This window comes from Phocoena phocoena, chromosome 16, assembly GCF_963924675.1.
Source record: "Phocoena phocoena chromosome 16, mPhoPho1.1, whole genome shotgun sequence".
Lineage (NCBI taxonomy): Eukaryota > Metazoa > Chordata > Mammalia > Artiodactyla > Phocoenidae > Phocoena > Phocoena phocoena.
Window position 1 is genome coordinate 17570212 of NC_089234.1, and position 18503 is coordinate 17588714.

Below are 18503 nucleotides of genomic sequence, written 5' to 3' on the forward strand. Positions count from 1 at the left end.
AGAAATTCGCTAAGGAAAAGCCCTTCAGTTAGTGCCCCCAAAAGCTTAAAAAATATGCGGGCTCTCGTGAATCACCGAAAGCATTTTTTTGCCCCTCCACGTTTTGGAAAGCGGCTCCGGCTCCCCAAGCTACAAGTCAGAAGGGCTTGTTTCCAGGGGGAAGTTTGATGCGGCGAACCTCCCGGAAGTGGCTGTCACGGAGTCTGCGCACTGAGCCTGAGCGGGAGAGCTGCTGCTAGGCCGCTGGCGGAGCAACGCGAGGGTGGAGGCTGGTCCCGACCTCCAGCCTCTAGCACACAGGATTTACTTTCTACTTGCGCTCGGCTGGGGTACCCATGACGGAGTTATCCGAGCCTGAGAAAACCTGCTCCGGGTGAGCCCGAGCCGCCCCGGAAATGCGATGGCCAAAGAGCGGGCACTGAGGACCAGACCGAGGTGGGAGTCAAAGCACGGGACGTAACCATGATTTTGGCGGTCTTCGCTCCACCCGAGTGAGGCCAGAGTCTCCAGAGTGTTGAGACCAACCACTCTTACCAAGATGTTCTTCCCCTGAGTGAGGATTTCTAAGCGCTTTGCTCCATGACACGGGCGGGAAATTGAGGCACAAGGCAGCGGCATCTGTTGCATGGAAGTCTTTGTTACTCTGTTCCTCTGGTCTTCTTCCCTTGACTCACTCCAGTCCAGTCCGAAATACCCTTCTACAGATCTTCCCGGCGCTCGCCGTCCTGACTTGCCCGTCCCTCGCTCCGGGAGACACTTCCTCTTCTTTTTTTTTTTTTTTTTTTTCTCAAATATTTTCATCATGTTCCTTCTCATATACACCTCCGATCCTGAGTTCACACACACTTATCTCTCGCCTCCCTTCCTTGCAGTCTCTTTGCTTTCACCCTTCCGCTTCTTTACTTTGACACAAATAGACCCTTAAGTTAGTGTTTGGGGGGCAACCGCAGGCAAATGGTGTAGACCATGTCTGGATCATACTTTATGTAATTCGAGACTGGGTAAGAGGCAGTTTAGAACTCCATAGAGGGAGTTTGATGACTTGGCTTCTGTTGAGTTACCGCTGTGGTTTACTCACTCAGCCTCTCCAAGCCATTTTCTTTTCTATGAAGAAGGAAGCTGGATTAGGCCAACCCTAAGGCCCTCCTTCCCAGCTCTAAAATTCTTCGTCTCCTCAAACCATTTACTAAACGGTTGCATAGACACAGTCCTCTGACAAGTTGGGAACAAAAGAATAAAAACAACCATTTTACAATCACATGTCCAGTTTAGGTGCTATTCAGACATGAGGAAAGTTTGGATACGACGAAAATAGTTCTTTTTGACGTTTGATGAGGTACTCGTTCCATAGTAAAGTACTTGTGAGCTGCTTTTGTTTAGGTGATTATTGGAATTAACAAATACAGTACATAGTAAAATGTCTTACCGAACTTTCTCATTTTGTTTCTTTAGATTGGATTTCAAACCAAGGTACTGGATTCTCCTAGAAAACATAAAGAGTGTGTAACAGTGAACATGGCGTAATCTGCATTAACATCCCACAATGTGAAGGCATGACAATTAAGGAACACACGTGGACTTGTGGCACATGGAAATGTATGCACAGAAAAAGGAAATCTGTAGTTCTTTAAAAACAGGAACGAGTTCTTCCTCACCAAAATGGGTACATTCTGCTCAGTTATCAAGTTTGAAAATCTACAAGAAGTAAAGAGACTTTGTCACTGGGGTCCCATTATAGCCCTTGGTGTTATAGCAATATGTTCTACCATGGCCATGATTGACTCTGTGTTGTGGTATTGGCCCTTACATACCACTGGAGGAAGCATGAACTTCATCATGTTGATAAATTGGACTGTCATGATTCTTTATAATTACTTCAATGCCATGTTTGTTGGTCCTGGCTTCGTCCCTCTGGGGTGGAAACCGGTAAGAAAAAGATTCCTTAGGATGGTGAACCCTCATGATAATCATGTTTAGTTTTTGCCTTATCTGCCAACCAATAAGATCAAACACAGCCTGCTCTTTGCTTTGGTAGAGACTAAGTGTATTATTCTAATCACCGATTATTTAGAGCTCAAAGAATTTATTTTATACTGGTTTGAAAGTATGGATCTAAATTAGTATTTCCCAAAGCAATTTCATTAAATACTTCTGCTTTAAAAAAAAAAAAAAAAAATGGAGGGGTGGTGATGAGTGCATAAGTTTCTAGGAAACACTGCATATCATTCACCTCATAATCCTACAGTGTGGTTTGGCTCTAGGATCTTTTTTCATGTAACATATTAACATCCCTTATAACTGAGAAAAACTCTTTAGAAACTACTGTTTTAAACCATAAAGTATTCAGAAATAACGGACAGCCTGGTAATAACAAGTCACGCCTTATGAATAAATACTATGGTTTGATTTTCTTTTATGGGAGATGGGGAAAGGATGGAATTTGAATTTTAACTTGCATTTCCAGCCATTATATTTGAGTTAAAATATTTTTAAATAGTGAATTTCTGGTAACAGCAACATCACTTTTCCAATTACCCAGAAGTTTATGTTTTATTTCTATTTTGCTGCCAAGGAAAATTCTCAGGATAGCATGTACCTCCAATATTGTAAAGTCTGCCAAGCATACAAGGCACCACGGTCACATCATTGCAGAAAGTGTAACAGGTACTGTCTTTGCTATTCATTGGGGATTGATCAACTTGATTACTGGTCTTTTGTTGTTATTCTTTCTACCACATCAATCCTAGTTTTATTTTCTGCAAGGTGGCTACTTTATAAATAATGTCAAAATAATTAAGTGTCATAATCTTCATTTTACTTTTAAATTGTCAATTCTGATAAGTATTACTCTTTTTTGTTATAAGTGAAAAGATTTTTCTAGAAAAGTACAGGTTTACTTTGCTTCTTGCCTTGCCAAGAGCAGGGTAAAAAGTTATACCGTTAGGTTGTTTTCATAAATCAGGATTAATTCTCGACTGTCATCTTGACTAGCCTTAGAATTGTTCTGAGTCTAAATTATTAATGAGACCTGCTTTTTCCATTATTTAGTTGACTAACATTTACACTTTACACAGATCTAATAAATGATACCAGGTGCCTATTATCACAGGTGTTTTATATACCAAACTTAATTGGAAGAAAACAGAATCACTATGAAAAATGTGAATTAAGCTAGAACCTTTTTTAATGAACACCTATGTCCAGTGATAAATAAGAAATTTATGATGAGAATGCTGAGGTTTAGGGGGACCATTGGAGGGGCAAATAAAGTTTAGTTTGAGGCAAGAAAATTTTCTTCTAGCAGCCTCGAGGAAGGGAAACAGAGTAAGACTTTGCTTATTAAACCACATCTTATATTCCAGAGTTAGCTTGCTTAGCTTAGAGACTCCACATCTAAAGAATACGAGCAGGAAGGAAGGAAGTTACAAGCGCCTGCTAGGCCCCATCAACCCCAGTGGAGATTTATAAGTAATTTTGTTCAGTCTCTGTTGTTTTCCACTTCAGTCACTGCATTTCAGAGCTAGAGGAAAACCAGGAACTATGCTCATTTCTTTATAATGAACCTCTCAGCGAGCCTCCAGACTTCTTTAAACAAAGTCACTTGTAGCAGACATCTTTTCCTCAGATGCTGTTACAAAGCCTGCCCTTTCTTGTGGTGTTTAAAATTTAAAATAAGTCACTGTTTAAAAACTCATAAAGAGTTTTCTTTGTTTTCCATGAAGTATAATTCCTCTGTGACCATGCGTGGACATGCTAGATTCCGATGTGCTTGATCTTTTGAAGACCAAAGTTATTTAAAGTAGACAGGATTTTCTGCCTCACATTTTATGTAAATTTTTCTTGTTAGGTGTGTGATGAAGATGGACCATCACTGTCCTTGGATCAACAACTGCTGTGGTTATCAAAATCATGCTTCGTTCACACTGTTTCTCCTTTTAGCACCACTGGGTTGTATTCATGCTGCCTTTATTTTTGTTATGACAATGTATACACAGCTTTATAATCGGGTAAGAAAATGTTATAAAATCATGCCAGCTTAAATAGTAGTTATTAAGATTATTTAAGAAGTTCCTTTTGGAAATATGCTTTCTACAATTTAGGTGGGGAAATAGAACTTTGTTTTATAATCCTCAATAAGGACTCCTTTTAAAAAAGCAGTAAAACAGTTTTTAAGATGAGGAAAGATTATTTTGTTCTGGAAACTCACCTTGTATGCTCTAGTTGAAGTTGACAATTATTTTAGTACTATGTATAACTTACCGGACTTCAAACTTGGTAGCTGTGGTAAAGAATAGTTAGAGGAAAAGGCAGAAGAGGGAGAAAAAAGGCAATACTAGTGCTTTCTGTTTCCATTCGATCCTGTGGCCAGTTGTAGTTCTTTTGTTCATTTCTAAATCCAGTGTCCTGGAACGTGGCTCACAGAGCAGGTGCACATTCTAAGATATGGTGCAACTGATTGAGTTGATTTATGGGCAAGTAGTCATGAGATAAAGTTCAGTCGTCACAAATTGAGGCCTCTAAAGAGGCCTGGAGGGTCAGTGAGGGAAACAGGCCTGGTGGGATGTGGTAAGCTGGAAAACAAAGGTCCTTCACACAGGGAACAGCCCATGTTTGACTTCAGCCAGTTCTTGATGTTTGGAAATCCAGCCTGGTGATTTCAGATCATCCGGTTTTTCAAGAAAAATCTGAAAATCTGGACTTTTTATGTGAAATCTGATTTCTAAATCACTAAATTTCTAAATGTTGGTACCTAACTGAATATTTTAAAACATTTTGTAGGCCAGGCAGTACACATCGGCAGGCCATATTTGGCCTACATTTTGCTAGTTTTTAAACCTCTCCTTGTGGAACATGAGGGAAGAAACCACTGAATCCTAGGCTACGTTTGTCGCTGTGGAAATCACTGTAAATAGAGGAAAACAAGGAGAGGATAGGAGACGCAGTTACAGCTTAGATTGGTGGTATTCACGCATAGTAATGTTTGTGCGGTCTACCTAACACTTTCTGAGGGAACAATAACAAACAAAAAACGTTTTAGAATACTGAAGAATGATACCGTGCATATCAGTGTGAGTTCAAACCACAGTATTGATTAGAAACAGCTCTGTTTGCTTTGGCTACAGTGTCAAGTTGTCATTTGCTGATCTTTTGGACCAAGTTATTTTAAATGGTAGAGTATGACCGTTTACGACAACCAAGTATGTCGAGTATATGTTGTTGTTATTGTTTATAGCTCTCCTTTGGGTGGAACACGGTAAAGATTGATATGAGTACAGCCCGGAGAGATCCTCCTCCGATTATTCCATTTGGATTAGCTGCATTTGCTGCCACCTTGTTTGCCTTGGGATTAGCTTTAGGAACAACCATAGCTGTTGGGATGTTGTTTTTTATCCAGGTAAGTTCCTCTATTACCTCTAGCTAAAGTTGTCAAGTTATTGGGGCCTCTTGTAAAGAGAAAGAGATAAAGCTTCCATTTAAGTATGCAGTGTGAAATGGAGATTATTGTTATTTATTCCATCTAGGTGATTAATTTAATCTTCTACTAGTCGGATAATTTTGAAGTGACTTTGCCAGAATTTCTAGGCTATTGATTTAATTTTAAAAATACTAACTTAGAGTTATATAGCATTTTATACTTGAGAAAGCTCTTCTCACCGTCTCTCTTGATCTTCACATCAACCCCAAAAGAGGTCGAAGAGGAGTATTATTTTCCCTTCCTTACAGATGAGTAATTAAGTCACAGGAAGGTTAAGTGACATAGCCAAGATCATCCATTCATGTATTCAGTAAACATATATTCAATGAACATAATTATTGTTATTTTATACTAGCATATATTAAATCAAAATCATAATAACATAGCTAATATTTATTGAGTGATGTTTTAGGCTTTTTACATGTGTCAGCTCATCTAATCTCCATAACAACCCTGTAATATAGGTGCTATTTAATGTCTACTGTGTGATGAATCACTTTTCTAATTACTGAGGCTACAAGAATGAAAATGAAGGGTTCCTGCCATTAGGGAACTCACAATGAGTGGTGAAGAGTTAACTAATACAGGGTCATGTGTATAGCATAGATTTATGTACAGAGTGCAATGAGAACACAGAGAAGGAGGATGTGGCCCTGAACGGATCAAAAAATAGTTCTTATGACTCATTTCATTCGCTTAATTAGTTTATTCATTCATTGAAGGCCCATTGTGGACCAGGTATTGTGCTAGGCCCTTGGAATATGATAAGGACTCCCAGTCCAGGGTTGTTCTTACTGTGTCACACTGTCTCCATGAAGGCACATCGAGACTTCAAAGAATTGCAGGACATATAGAATTAGAAACGCTGGGCTTGAGGGCCCTGATGCATCACCCAACCCTTTTTGAACTCTTGTTTTTAAAATAACCTGGTTTTGGTTATAGTTCACATTTTCCACTAGCCTGGGATCAAATTCTTTGAAAAATTTCCCCCAATTCCTATAATTAAGAATCATATTAGAAATAAACTAAAATCCTGTGGTGTAAAAACCTACATAAATGGAATTGTCATAGCTAGGAAGATCAAAAAATAGAATCAAGACTGAAAATATTCAGTTTTTACAGCAAGCAAAATATCTAGGTTGACTGAAATGAGTCACTGTTACTTGTAATAAATAAATTAATCATGCATTTAAGATTAAAAATAGTGGTAAAAGATTTTAATTGCATAATCCATATAATACTGATTGAATGGATTATATCAATATTTTATTAATACTCTGAAAAACCTATTCAGAAGATAGTACATAAAACATGATTTTTTATTTAAACAGTAGATTCAGATTTGACTGTGGATCGATGTAGTCATTCATGTGAAGATGTACAGTGGTTAAGAGTCAGATGGACCACACTCTGTTACTTAATCTCTGTTATCCTGATATCTTCATCCATGGAGTGGAACAATAAAAACTACCTCGTAGGGTTAGTGTAAAGATGATAATCTTAAATGAACCAGTCACATTATGAAATTTTACTATTATTTAATTTCCAGATGAAAATAATTCTCAGAAACAAAACTTCTATTGAATCATGGATTGAAGAGAAGGTAAATTTTATAATTGTTTCCTCAATATCGATAAAGTACTGATTAACTAATAGACCAGATTAACTAATAAATGCCCCAAAATGAAAACTTGGCTACCAAATGGCTTCCTTACGTCATTTGCATGCCATGTAAAAGGCGATCATGGGGACCGTTTGATTTATTCCTGGTTTAATATGACTCCCACAGAGCTCTCTCACACACTGAGTTGTTGAAGAGGCCTAAGCCACACATGAAACCATTTTGGCTCCTCTCAGACTAGAGGAGAAGGGAACCCATTGGGAAAGGAACTTCTGTCCTACCAAGGTGCCATCACATAGGCTTTAGACATCAGATAGGGCTTATAACATTTAGCTTGTTACAAACCTCACAACCTCCAGTACATACTTCACGCTGTCCATTGTGATTCTGATATAAAAAGTACATCTGGGGGCTTCCCTGGTGGCGCAGTGGTTGAGAGTCCGCCTGCCGATGCAGGGGACACGGGTTCGTGCCCAGGTCCGGGAGGATCCCACATGCCGCGGAGCGGCTGGGCCCGTGAGCCATGGCCGCTGAGCCTGCGCGTCCGGAGCACGCAACGGGAGAGGCCACAACAGTGAGAGGCCCGCATACCACAAAAAAAAAAAAAAAAAAGTACATCTGACTACCCCACTCCCTATTTAAAACTTCTCAGAGCCTCACTATCACTGTAGCAGGGGTTGTAAACCCAAATGCACTAGGGCCCAGGCAGATAACCTAGATGCGGGGAGCCAGTCTGTGGGCCAGAGCTGCCCGGCAGACGAAGCTGATTGGTGCCACAGGGAAATCCTCACCCAGTATTGTGAGATCGTATATATTTTTTTTTCCCAAGAAAAGTCAGAGATCTGGATTTCTGTGTTACCTCCTTTCTATTTTTAAGCATTGGCAAGCAATTCAAATTAAAAACAAACAAACAAAAAGCCTTTGTGGGACAAATAAAACACCGATAGGACATATTTAGCCCCCCGGCAGCCATCTGGTGAGCTTTCATTTACAGCAGCAGTTCTCAAACTTTTTGGTCTCAGGACCTTTTTCATTCTCAAAAATAATTGTTAAGGACACTAAAGAGCTTTTGTTATATATCTATTGACATTTGCCATATTTTCTGAGAAAATCTTTGAATATTTATTATTTCACTTTAAAATAACAATAAATCCATTATATGTTAATAAAAATAACATGTTTTTTGGGAAAAACAATTAAATTTTCCAAAATAAAATAGGAAGTGGTATTTTTTTGGTATAAATCTCTAATATCTGACTTAACAGAAGACAGTTGGATTCTCACATCTACTTCTGCATTCAATCTGTTGAGATATGTTGCTTTGATTGAAGTATATGAAGAAAATTCAGCCTCAGATAAGTAGGTAGAAAAGGGTGGAGTATTTTAACATGTCTTTTAGATAATAGTGGATATTCCTTGATAGTACATTAAAGCTTGATAGGTGCTAGTTCTTGAGAGGTTAGTTGCATGTGAGATCTGAAACTACATCAGTAAACTCTTTGTATTCTTTTGTATTTAAATCCATCAATCTATCTTGCTCTTTGAATGGACCTGGTACCCACATAGGGCATCAGGCATCGGTCATTTGGAAAATAGTAGTTTACAGCATTACACAGATTTTTTAAATGTTGACACATTTCATTATACAATATCTAAAAGCCACATTCATATCACTACTGATTTTATGGGGAAAATCTTTAAATATTGGAAAGCTGTCAAGCTCATAGTTGTGGCTATAAATTTTCCAAATTCCAATTTTCACTTGAAAGCCTTATTTTTTCCACTGGCAACAAATACTCAGTTGTTTATATGAAGTAACAACCTGACTTTGTTCATTTTCGAGAAGACGTCCACTAAATACTGAGGTCTGAATAACCTTGGTTTTTCTGTTACATTACTCATTCTTTCATGTAAAAATAGCATTACATGAAAAAAGCTGGCTACACAGCTTTTGTTAGCTGACAACTCAAACAAGTGTTTTTCTTGAGATAAGCACTTTGGCAAGCTTTATGTGTACTTTCCACTTTGTCACACAGAATATTAAAAAGACATCTACTTTAAAAAAAAAAAGACATCTACTTGAGGGCTGAGATTTAATAAAAATAGCTTTTATTTCTTCATCAAGAAATTTTTATGTAAAACTGGGCTTTTTGTTGGTTTGGTTTTGTTTGAATTATGAGTGTGTAGCAGTGAAGAATATAGCACCTATTAATACAGTTTGGTGCCACTGTCTTGATTCCTGTTTAAGGTGCCAGCAGTTTTACCCACCGTTGCAAATGTCAACACCATGAAGAAGGCAAATAACATCTTCATATTATTATGAGAGTTGTCTGACTTTGTTGAACTCCAAGAAAAGGTCTTGGGGACTCAAGGAGGTATGCAGAGCATACTTTGAGAACCACTGATGTAGGGGTTTAAGTCCAAGCTCCTTAGCTTATACGTAATATCAATAAAACCTTTTATATCTTGCTCTTACCTGCTTCTCCAGCTTCATTTCCACCCCTCCCGCCCCATTCACACTCAATACCAGCTAATACCAAATAGTTTGCACATCTTATGCTTCTGTATCTTTCTACATGTCCCTCTGCCTAGAATATTCTTTCCCCCTATTTTTTGCCTAATTTCTTGTCCCTCAACACTTAGTTTAGCTGTCACTTCCTCCAAGGAACCTTCCTTGACTTTCCCTAGACTAGGTTAAGTACTTCTGTACCGTTTTCCTGTAGCACTTACTGCACATCTCTGTCACCTTTTAACATACAGTATTGCTGCAATCCCCCATCTTATCTGAGCGCTTCTCTTAAAGACCATGCCTTGGTTATTTTTGTAAGCTACTCTCATCCTTAGCACTTCTTCTTTCTTAATATTCTAGATCTCTGTTCTCTGAGGCTCTTAATTCATTTTGAAGACTCTGAAGCTTTTGCTTATAAAAAGGGAAAAGAAATTACCCTTTACTATCTGGGTGGGGATGGACTTACATGTTGTCATGTTACAGCTTGACAATTTTAATTGAATTAACATCAACATCACTTTATAAGTAACTGCAAAAGCTTTTCCCTAAAATACTATCCCCAGATAATATTTCAAGGTATCATCTCTAGATAGCATAATATGTTGACATTAGATTAACAGTGTTTTTTTGCTAATGACCAAAGCTCTTTATAAAGTGCCATGCTAAATCTAGAAGTTATTTTAAAACTGGCACTCTGCTGCTCAGTAAAAATCAAATAAATGATTGTATTGATATTAAAATGTATCAAAATTACAGATTTTATTACACTGTAAGTATCAACTGGATTTGTACACTTATTGTAGGAATAAACGGTGTATCTTTATACCACTAGGTGTCAGTGGAAATTCAGAAATTCTAAGAAATTTCTTAGAAATTTCTATCAGAAATTCTAAGAAATTTCTTAGAAATTTCTATCAGAAATTCTAAGCCGGTTTCCCTTTAAGTAAAAGCTAACAATTTAAATGCCTAGAATGTAATTTATGAAACCTGAATATTTATATATATATACACATAAGATGTACATATAAATGCCTACATAAATAAGTATATAGACATATGTAATGGTATATAAAACTGAAAGATCTCTTACACATACCTGCTAGCTTTTAAAAAAAATAATTTTCATAGAATGATGACTCCCCCGTCACACCTTTCCTGGCCACTCATGCAGGTGTTGCTGCCACCCAGGATGCAGCCATTGCATTCTAGTGCACCCCACCTAACGGTTCCTTCCATCCTGAATAAACCCTTGTTTTCTCTTAAACCTCCTTATCAGTATGTCTTCTTTACACCTGGATTCCTTTGTTCTGCTGAACAAGCAAGAACATTGAGGACTTTTTCTACATGGAATAAAGTTACTAACTCCTTTAATAAATGTTTTTGAATGCTTAAATTTGGTCTTATTTAGGTGTATTCCTGAGTAACTCCTGTCAGACATTTTCTGGATGGTCTCATACAAGGTTGGTGTTGTGTGTCAAGTTCTTCCTATATTGTGATAAGTGTGTTTATTTCTCCTGTGTACTCTAACGTTACAACAAGGAGGAAGCATTTTTAGGTATGATACAAATTTGAGGAATAAACGTTCTCAATAGTATGTTACTAAAAGCCATTTAAGACAGATGTATCTGCCATCTTACATCTTTGTTACCCACAGGCTAAAGATCGAATTCAGTATTATCAACTAGATGAAGTCTTTGTTTTTCCTTATGATATGGGAAGTAGATGGAAGAACTTTAAACAGGTTTTTACGTGGTCAGGGGTCCCCAAAGGAGATGGACTGGATTGGCCAATAAGAGAAGGCTGTCACCCGTACAGCTTAACAGTGAGTATTTTTGTTCAGATAGTCTTGCCTTTTTGCCTCACCTTCTTCCCCTTAACTTCTCCTTAACTCCAATGGCATTTTATAATAAAATAAGTAATAAGAATTTTTTCAGTATATCAAATGAATCTAAATTAATTCTAAAGCACTCCTTGTATCATGTCCCTCCTTCTATTTAAATCATTCCTTATCTCTCCATACCTGTGAGATAAAGTCCTGATTCCTTAACTTAGTTTTATAAAATCTGACCAAAAGCTACCTTTCACCTACATCCTAGCAGGAATCATCCTTTCCAATCAGCCTAGTCTACTCAGCGAATTCCTGGTACATTTCTGACACCTAACTCCTCCCCAACACTGTTTTTTCTATGTCATATGAGCTCCTGTTTATCAGAAATTATTCAGACCAGTTCCAGTGCCCTCTCTTCCATAAAGACTTACCTCCCCACTCTAGACTCAGCTGGATTTGGCACTTAATCATATACTAATGCATATTAGCACATGAGGTCTCATTTTTATTTAATTCTTGTATCTTATGTCTTTAACTTGGCAAGATTCTAGGCAGAGGTTATTTCCCCTACTATATCTAGTGTAGTAACATTTAATAAACTTGCTGAATAAGTGGAGAAAAGGAGTTGAAATGGTGAATTTTAATCAAGACTCATTGTTGGTGAATTTTGCAGTCTGTTTGCCCTCTCTCTAAAGAATCAGTGAGTCTCTGTATCCTCTTCACCTCAGGGATGAGCCCGGAAGCCCCCTGAGGGCAGAGAGCACATCTCCCTGATTCCTGGGCCACAGGGGGTGCTCTGTGAAGAAGGACATTGGAGAGGGAACACTGAGGAGGCCCCACTTCAGTACCAGTTTTTAGTCATAGGGCCTTCTTTCCATGCTTAAAAAAAAAAAAAAGAAAGAAAGAAAAAAAAGGCGGCCTTTAAATTGTCAGCAATTTGAAATGTTGGAAAATTGGGAGTTTGTCATGTCACTGTGCTATAGTAAATGAGGAAAGCCTGTTTTTAAACATTGAGATAAGAGACTTCATTGTTTTTTTTTATATCTTCCAAACAGATAGAACAGTTGAAACAAAAAGCAGATAAAAGAGTCAGAAGTGTAAGTAATTCTTTTGCAATGATACTAATTTCTTTTTCTTTTGTCAGGCTCTGTACTTCTGTGTAGCTTTTAAAATTGTCTTTGAGTAAAAACCAACTGTTAGCTTTTATTAAATAATATTTCTTAATACATTTGTTGAAATTTAATGAATATTACTTTTGTTTTCATTTAAATAGTTTGTACTGGAGGTTTGGAGGGAATTTAGTCAATTTATATTGTCAAAAGATAATTATCCTCAATATAGTTCCCTAGTGTGAAACTTGTCCTTACAGTGATGCTGAATAATTCAATGGCCACTAGCTACATGTGGCTATTTAAGTTTAAATTAATTTAAATAAAATTTAAGTCCCTTGGTTGCACCAGCCACATTAAAAGTGTTCAGTAGCTACATGTGTCTTGCGGCTATCACACTGGATACCACAAGTATAAAACATTTCTATCACTGCAGAAAGTTCTACTGGACAGCACTGCTTCTAAAATTTCATTCTTAGCCATGTGCTTGAAATGAAGGCTAAGAAAAAGCCTGAGAATTAGAAGCATCAATTAATTACCTTCTATAAAGGGTAGATAGGGAACCAGGAGGGAAAGACTTGCCTGATATTTTGGATCTACCTTTAACAGTTTACATTCAAACTTAAAAAACCTCAGGTATGGGTTAATGTTAAATTGTTCTGCTCACTGATGACAGGTTCAGTATAAAGTAATAGAAGATTATAGTGGTACCTGCTGTCCTTTGAATAGAGGAATCAAAACCTTCTTCACGAGCCCCTGCACTGAAGAGCCTCGGATAAGGCTACAGAAAGGGGAGTTCATTTTAGCCACAAGAGGCTTACGGTAAGTGACAGAAAGTAGGTTATTTCTTCTTGAATGACGAAATTGGCATCTAGCCAAAAAAAAAATTAATTTTAATCTTTTAAATATTTCAGATACTGGTTGTATGGAGATAAAATTCTTGATGATTCCATTAAAGAAGGTATGAAAGTGGAAGGGGGTGTTTAAAGGACAAGACTGCCAGCAATAACTGCAAATTTTACAAGAATAACTTTTATAAACAGTTATTATTTCTCCATACACTTGTATTTATCGGGTCTTTGCAATGATTAGCAAACATCACACCCCGTACTTAACTACGCGATAGGCACTTGTGGAAATGCTTCACTTGTGGTATTCAGGTCCCCAACAGCCCTCCGAGGTATTGGTGAGGGAACTGAAACGTGGAGAGGCTAAGCAACGTGCCCAAGGCCACGCTAAATGCAGATGGAGCCAAGACTCCAGCCCACGCAGTCTGGCTCTAGAGCCTATGACTAAGCTGCCATGCTATACGCGCCCCCGTTGAATGACTCGTCCTATTAAGTTATTATAAAAATTAATGAACTGAAACTGTGTCTTTGTTTTTTTATTTACTTTTAAGAATTGTTCCTTTTTAAAGTAAAGATTAACCCAGGATGCTCTTTTGAAAACACTGGGTTAATCATAAATTAACCCATGTGACAGCTTAGGCAAGCTTGATATAGAAGTGCACAAGTTAGAGAAAGTCTAAAAGGAAAATTCACAAAGCCTACAGGGAGATAGTCCCCCAGAACAGATGAAGTATGACAGAGCCATCCTCCTTCATGGTCACACACATGTACGTGAACACCAGGTTGCCCCCACTCCACTGGGGCTCTCCTGAGCCGCATGAGCTCCTTCCCCAGATGATGCAATTTGGGAAATATCTGTTTCCTAGCTTGTTAGGAACATTTTTTTAAATTTTTATTTATTTATTTAACTTTAACCACATATTGTGCTTATAAAAGATGGTGGGGGGTGGTAAAGTCTAACTAAAAGCTTATTAATTGGAAGTAATAGAACTAATGGGTCTCACAAATGTCATTGTGGTATATCTGACTTTTTCATATCAGTTTCATTTTCTCCCTCAGATGTTTCAAGAATAAGAGGATGGTTCCCTAGAAACTGTGTAGAAAAGTGTCCCTGCGATGCTGAAACAGATCAAGCCCCAGAGGGCGAGAAGAAAAATAGATAGCCACTTTTGAAGTAAAATTACTCTAAGTCTGCTCCATTACTTGAAAATTGTACATATTACTAAAGAATTATGCAATGAGCCTACTCTGGTTAAGGTGTTCTTTTCCTCAAAGGTGCCCTAATGCCATGATCTAAATATTTTTATTATCATTTTGAAATGGAGAAGCCATTCTGCACATACCTTTGAATTCCTGCACCTCGATGCCACCGCTCCCTCTCCCCAAAAGGAAAAACACTTCACCCAAGTAAGTCGATTGCATTTTCTCTAGGATTTTTTTATGCACTGCACACGGTGGACCTCACCTGCAGATATAGTTCCCCCTTTGCCAGGAGCATCTGCATGTGATGCTTTTATCCTCTCTCCCCCTCTGCTGGAATTTCTTATGTAATATTCTAGATACTATAGAACTTAATTTGCAGATTCAATGTAAGCTCAGATTTTATTACCCGTCTTTTAATAATGAAGATTTTGTCAAATCAAATAAAGATCAATGGATGTTCTGTATAAATTATAGTTTTTACTCAAAGTATCTTTCTTTTTGCTGACGAAAAAGGATTGTCTTAGTTCCTTATGGAAAAACTGCTCTACTGCCTTGTGAAAAATAGACATCTTTAATCATGAGTCTTTAGACATACATATTTGCCTCAAAGTACCCAATTAATGGCATATTGAGATCACAGGATTCTAGGAGACGTTTTTTTTTTTTTTTTTGCAGTACGCGGGCCTCTCACTATTGTGGCCTCTCCCGTTGCGGAGCACAGTCTCCGGACGCGCAGGCCCAGCGGTCATGGCTCACAGGCCTAGCCGCTCCGCGGCATGTGGGATCTTCCCGGACCGGGGCACGAACCCGTGTCCCCTGCATTGGCAGGCAGACTCTCAACCACTGCGCCACCAGGGAAGCCCTATCTATTTTATATATAGTAGTGTGTATCTATTAATCCCAGATTCCTAATGTATCCTTCCTTGCTTCTTTCCCCTTTGGTAACCATAAATTTGTTTTCTATGTCTGTGAGTCTATTTCTGTTTTTTAAATAAGTTCATTTGTATCATTTTTTTAGATTCCACATATTAGTGATATCATATGATACTTATCTTTCTCTGTCTGACTTCACTTAGTATGATAATCTCTAGGTCCATCCATGTTGCTGCAAATGGCATTATTTCATTCTATTTTATGGCTGGGTAGTATTCCACTGCATTTATATACCACATCTTTATCCATTCATCTGTCCATGGACATTTAGGTTGCTTCCATGTCTTGGCTATTGTAAATAGTGGTTCCATGAACATTGGGGTGCATGTATCTTTCTGAATTAGTTTTTTCAGCTTTTCTGGATATATGCCCAGGAGTGGGATTGCTGGATCATATGGTAACTTAGTTTTAGTTTTTGAAGGAACTTCCATACTGTTCTCCATAGTGGCTGCACCAATTCCCACCAACAGTGCAGGAGGGTTCCCTTTTCTTCACACCCTCTCCTGCATTTATTTGTAGACTTTTTGATGATGGCCATTCTGACCTGTGTGAGGAAATCTCATTGTAGTTTTGATTTTCATTTCTCGAAAGTTAGCAATGTTGAGCATCTGTTCATGTGCCTATTGGCCATCTGTATGGAGAAATGTCTGTTTACGTCTTCTGCCCCTTTTTTGATTGGGTTGTTTATTTTTTTGATATTGAGCTGTATAAGCTGTTTCTGTATTTTGGAAATGAATCCCTTGTAGGTTGTATCCTTTGCAAATATTTTCTCCTATTTTGTAGGTTGCCTTTTTGTTTATGGTTTCCTTTGCTATGCAAAAGCTTCTAAGTGTAATTAGGTCCCACTTGTTTATTTTTGCTTTTCTTTCCATTACTCTAGGAGATGGATCCAAAAAGATACTGCTGTGATTTATGTCAGAGTGTTCTGCCTATGTTTTCCTCCAGGAGTTTTATAGTATCCAGTCCCACATTTAGGTCTTTAAACATTTTGAGTTTAATTTTGTATATGGTGTTTGAGAATGTTCTAATTTCATTCTTTTACATGTAGCTGTTCAGTTTTCCCAGCTCCAGTTATTGAAGAGACTGTCTTTTCTCCATTGTATATTCTTTCCTCCTTTGTCATAGATTAATTGACCATAAGCACATGAGTTTATTTCCGGGCTTTCTATCCTGTTCCATTGATCTATGTGTCTGTTTTTGTGGCAGTACCATGCTGTTTTGATTACTGTAGCTTTGTAGTATACAAAGCTATTTTTTGGGCTCTTCTAAACACATGGGTAGAATTATAGTAGTCACCTATTCCAGTAGTAATTCTTTCCAAGGCAGGGAACTTGAGCTTTGGGGGTCTGGCTTATAACAGTTGACAATAAGGGAAGGGCACTTGGGGATTCATCAATGAATGAAGCACAACTCTGCCTCATTCCAGTGAGGGGGTAGGGAGGTGGACAGACAGTAAAATATATGTCAGATGGAGTCATATATTATGAAGAAAGCAGGTGGGACAGTCTGATGGAGGTGACATTTAAAGTGGATGAGGGGACAGATCACATGTCTCTGGGAATATCTGCATTTTAGGCAGAACAACAGGCTGGAATGTGGCTGGCGTGTTTGAGGACAGGAAGGCAGCCATTGTGGTGCAGTTGGAATGAGTGAAGGGGGCGTGTGAGAGGAGGTCAGGGAGACAGTGGGAGTTAGATAGACATGGAGGCAAGTTAATTCCTGCCTGCCCTTCTGTTTCAAATATCCAAGAATAGATGTTTCCTCAGCTCTTCTGGGCTCAGGGAAAGACCATCCAGGAACATTCTCCTTAATTCCGGTGAGAGACCAGAAAGGAACACTGTTCGAGACTACTTGGATGATAAAGGAGAAAGAACATGAATTGTGCTCAGTTGGCGTTAGGGTTCGACTGGTATTTATTTTATTATTCACAGCTGTGGGATAAGAAGGCCTGGTCTTCAACGTAGCTATCAAACCTGGTGGCATTCTAGAATCACCTGGGGACCTTTTAAAAATCCTGATGCCCAGGCTGTACCCCTGACCATGTTAATCAGAATCCCTTAAGTGTCCACAGGCCTCAATATCTTTTTAAACTCCCAGGTAATTCTAGTGTGTAGCCAAGTGTGAGAGCCACTAGCTTACATGATTGTTAAGGGGTCCTGTCTGAGGCTGGTTCTCGTCACAGTCTGTGGGGAAACACACACCACAGCTTAAGCTATCTGCAGTGGTTTATTCTGAATGCTGAACATTTCCAAGTGGAAGCAGCACGTGTTGAAGGGGTGTAAGGTACAGCAGGAACTGAGTCAGGAGAGGAAAGATCAGTCAGTTCCTTCCCAGAAGGTAAGCCTGCTGTGCAGGCTTCATGCTTGCCCATAGGTCTTCATTCCCAGTTCAGGAGGTTGTTACTCAGTGCTTGCTTCATTTACTGGAAAAATGCGCTTGACGTGAGTTTCAGCTCCTTCCCCCACAGCTTCCAGCTCAGCAGTAAACTGTCGGGAAGAGGTTCAGTTACCAGGTATACTGCAGAAGACACTTTCAGGACAAAATGTCATAGGCCCAGCTTTAAATTCTCCCAAGTCAGAGAAACTACAGGGTTTAGGAAATCCTGAGTGATCAAACTTTTCCCTTCTGGACACAAACTTCAGTGGACACAGAAGTACAAAGAAGAAATTTGTCTCACAGATATGATTAATTAATATGGTGATAGCTTAAAACTCAATTTTAGTGGTTTTGTGGAATGGTTAGAAAACATGAATTATAAACAGCTTTTCAGAACTTAAAGTCCTCTTAATTTGAACACTGGAAGGCCTGAATGTTGAGACTGCCAACAATTTAGGTTTACTAGAAAACATGAAAGAATTCCCAAAGGGTCACTTTGGCCCTTGAACTAGTTACACTTATAAAGGTTGGAGATCACAAGGAAGGAACAAAGATACAAATGGACCTTGAAGAAAGGTATCTTGATAGAAGTAGCCCTAA

General features: G+C 38.4%; 1 protein-coding gene across 5 annotated transcripts; it reads left to right on the forward strand.

Moving 5' to 3' along the window:
* The first annotated feature begins 203 nt into the window (after nucleotides 1-203).
* On the forward strand, nucleotides 204-15058 carry ZDHHC6 (zinc finger DHHC-type palmitoyltransferase 6). Of its 5 annotated transcripts, XM_065894086.1 has the most exons (11): nucleotides 204-435; nucleotides 1453-1926; nucleotides 2573-2664; nucleotides 3848-4007; nucleotides 5234-5395; nucleotides 7026-7079; nucleotides 11261-11428; nucleotides 12490-12531; nucleotides 13220-13365; nucleotides 13458-13504; nucleotides 14451-15058. In XM_065894086.1, exons 2-11 carry the CDS (start codon nucleotides 1660-1662, stop codon nucleotides 14552-14554), a joined length of 1242 nt encoding a protein of 413 aa, XP_065750158.1. In that variant the 5' UTR covers nucleotides 204-435; nucleotides 1453-1659; the 3' UTR covers nucleotides 14555-15058. The 5 variants fall into 5 exon arrangements, with proteins under 5 accessions (XP_065750158.1, XP_065750157.1, XP_065750159.1 ...); XM_065894085.1 differs by lacking the exon at nucleotides 204-435 and having other exon boundaries at nucleotides 1660-1926; nucleotides 2585-2664; nucleotides 14451-14554; XM_065894088.1 differs by lacking the exon at nucleotides 204-435 and having other exon boundaries at nucleotides 1880-1926; nucleotides 3940-4007; nucleotides 14451-14554.
* Nucleotides 15059-18503: the final 3445 nt, after the last annotated feature.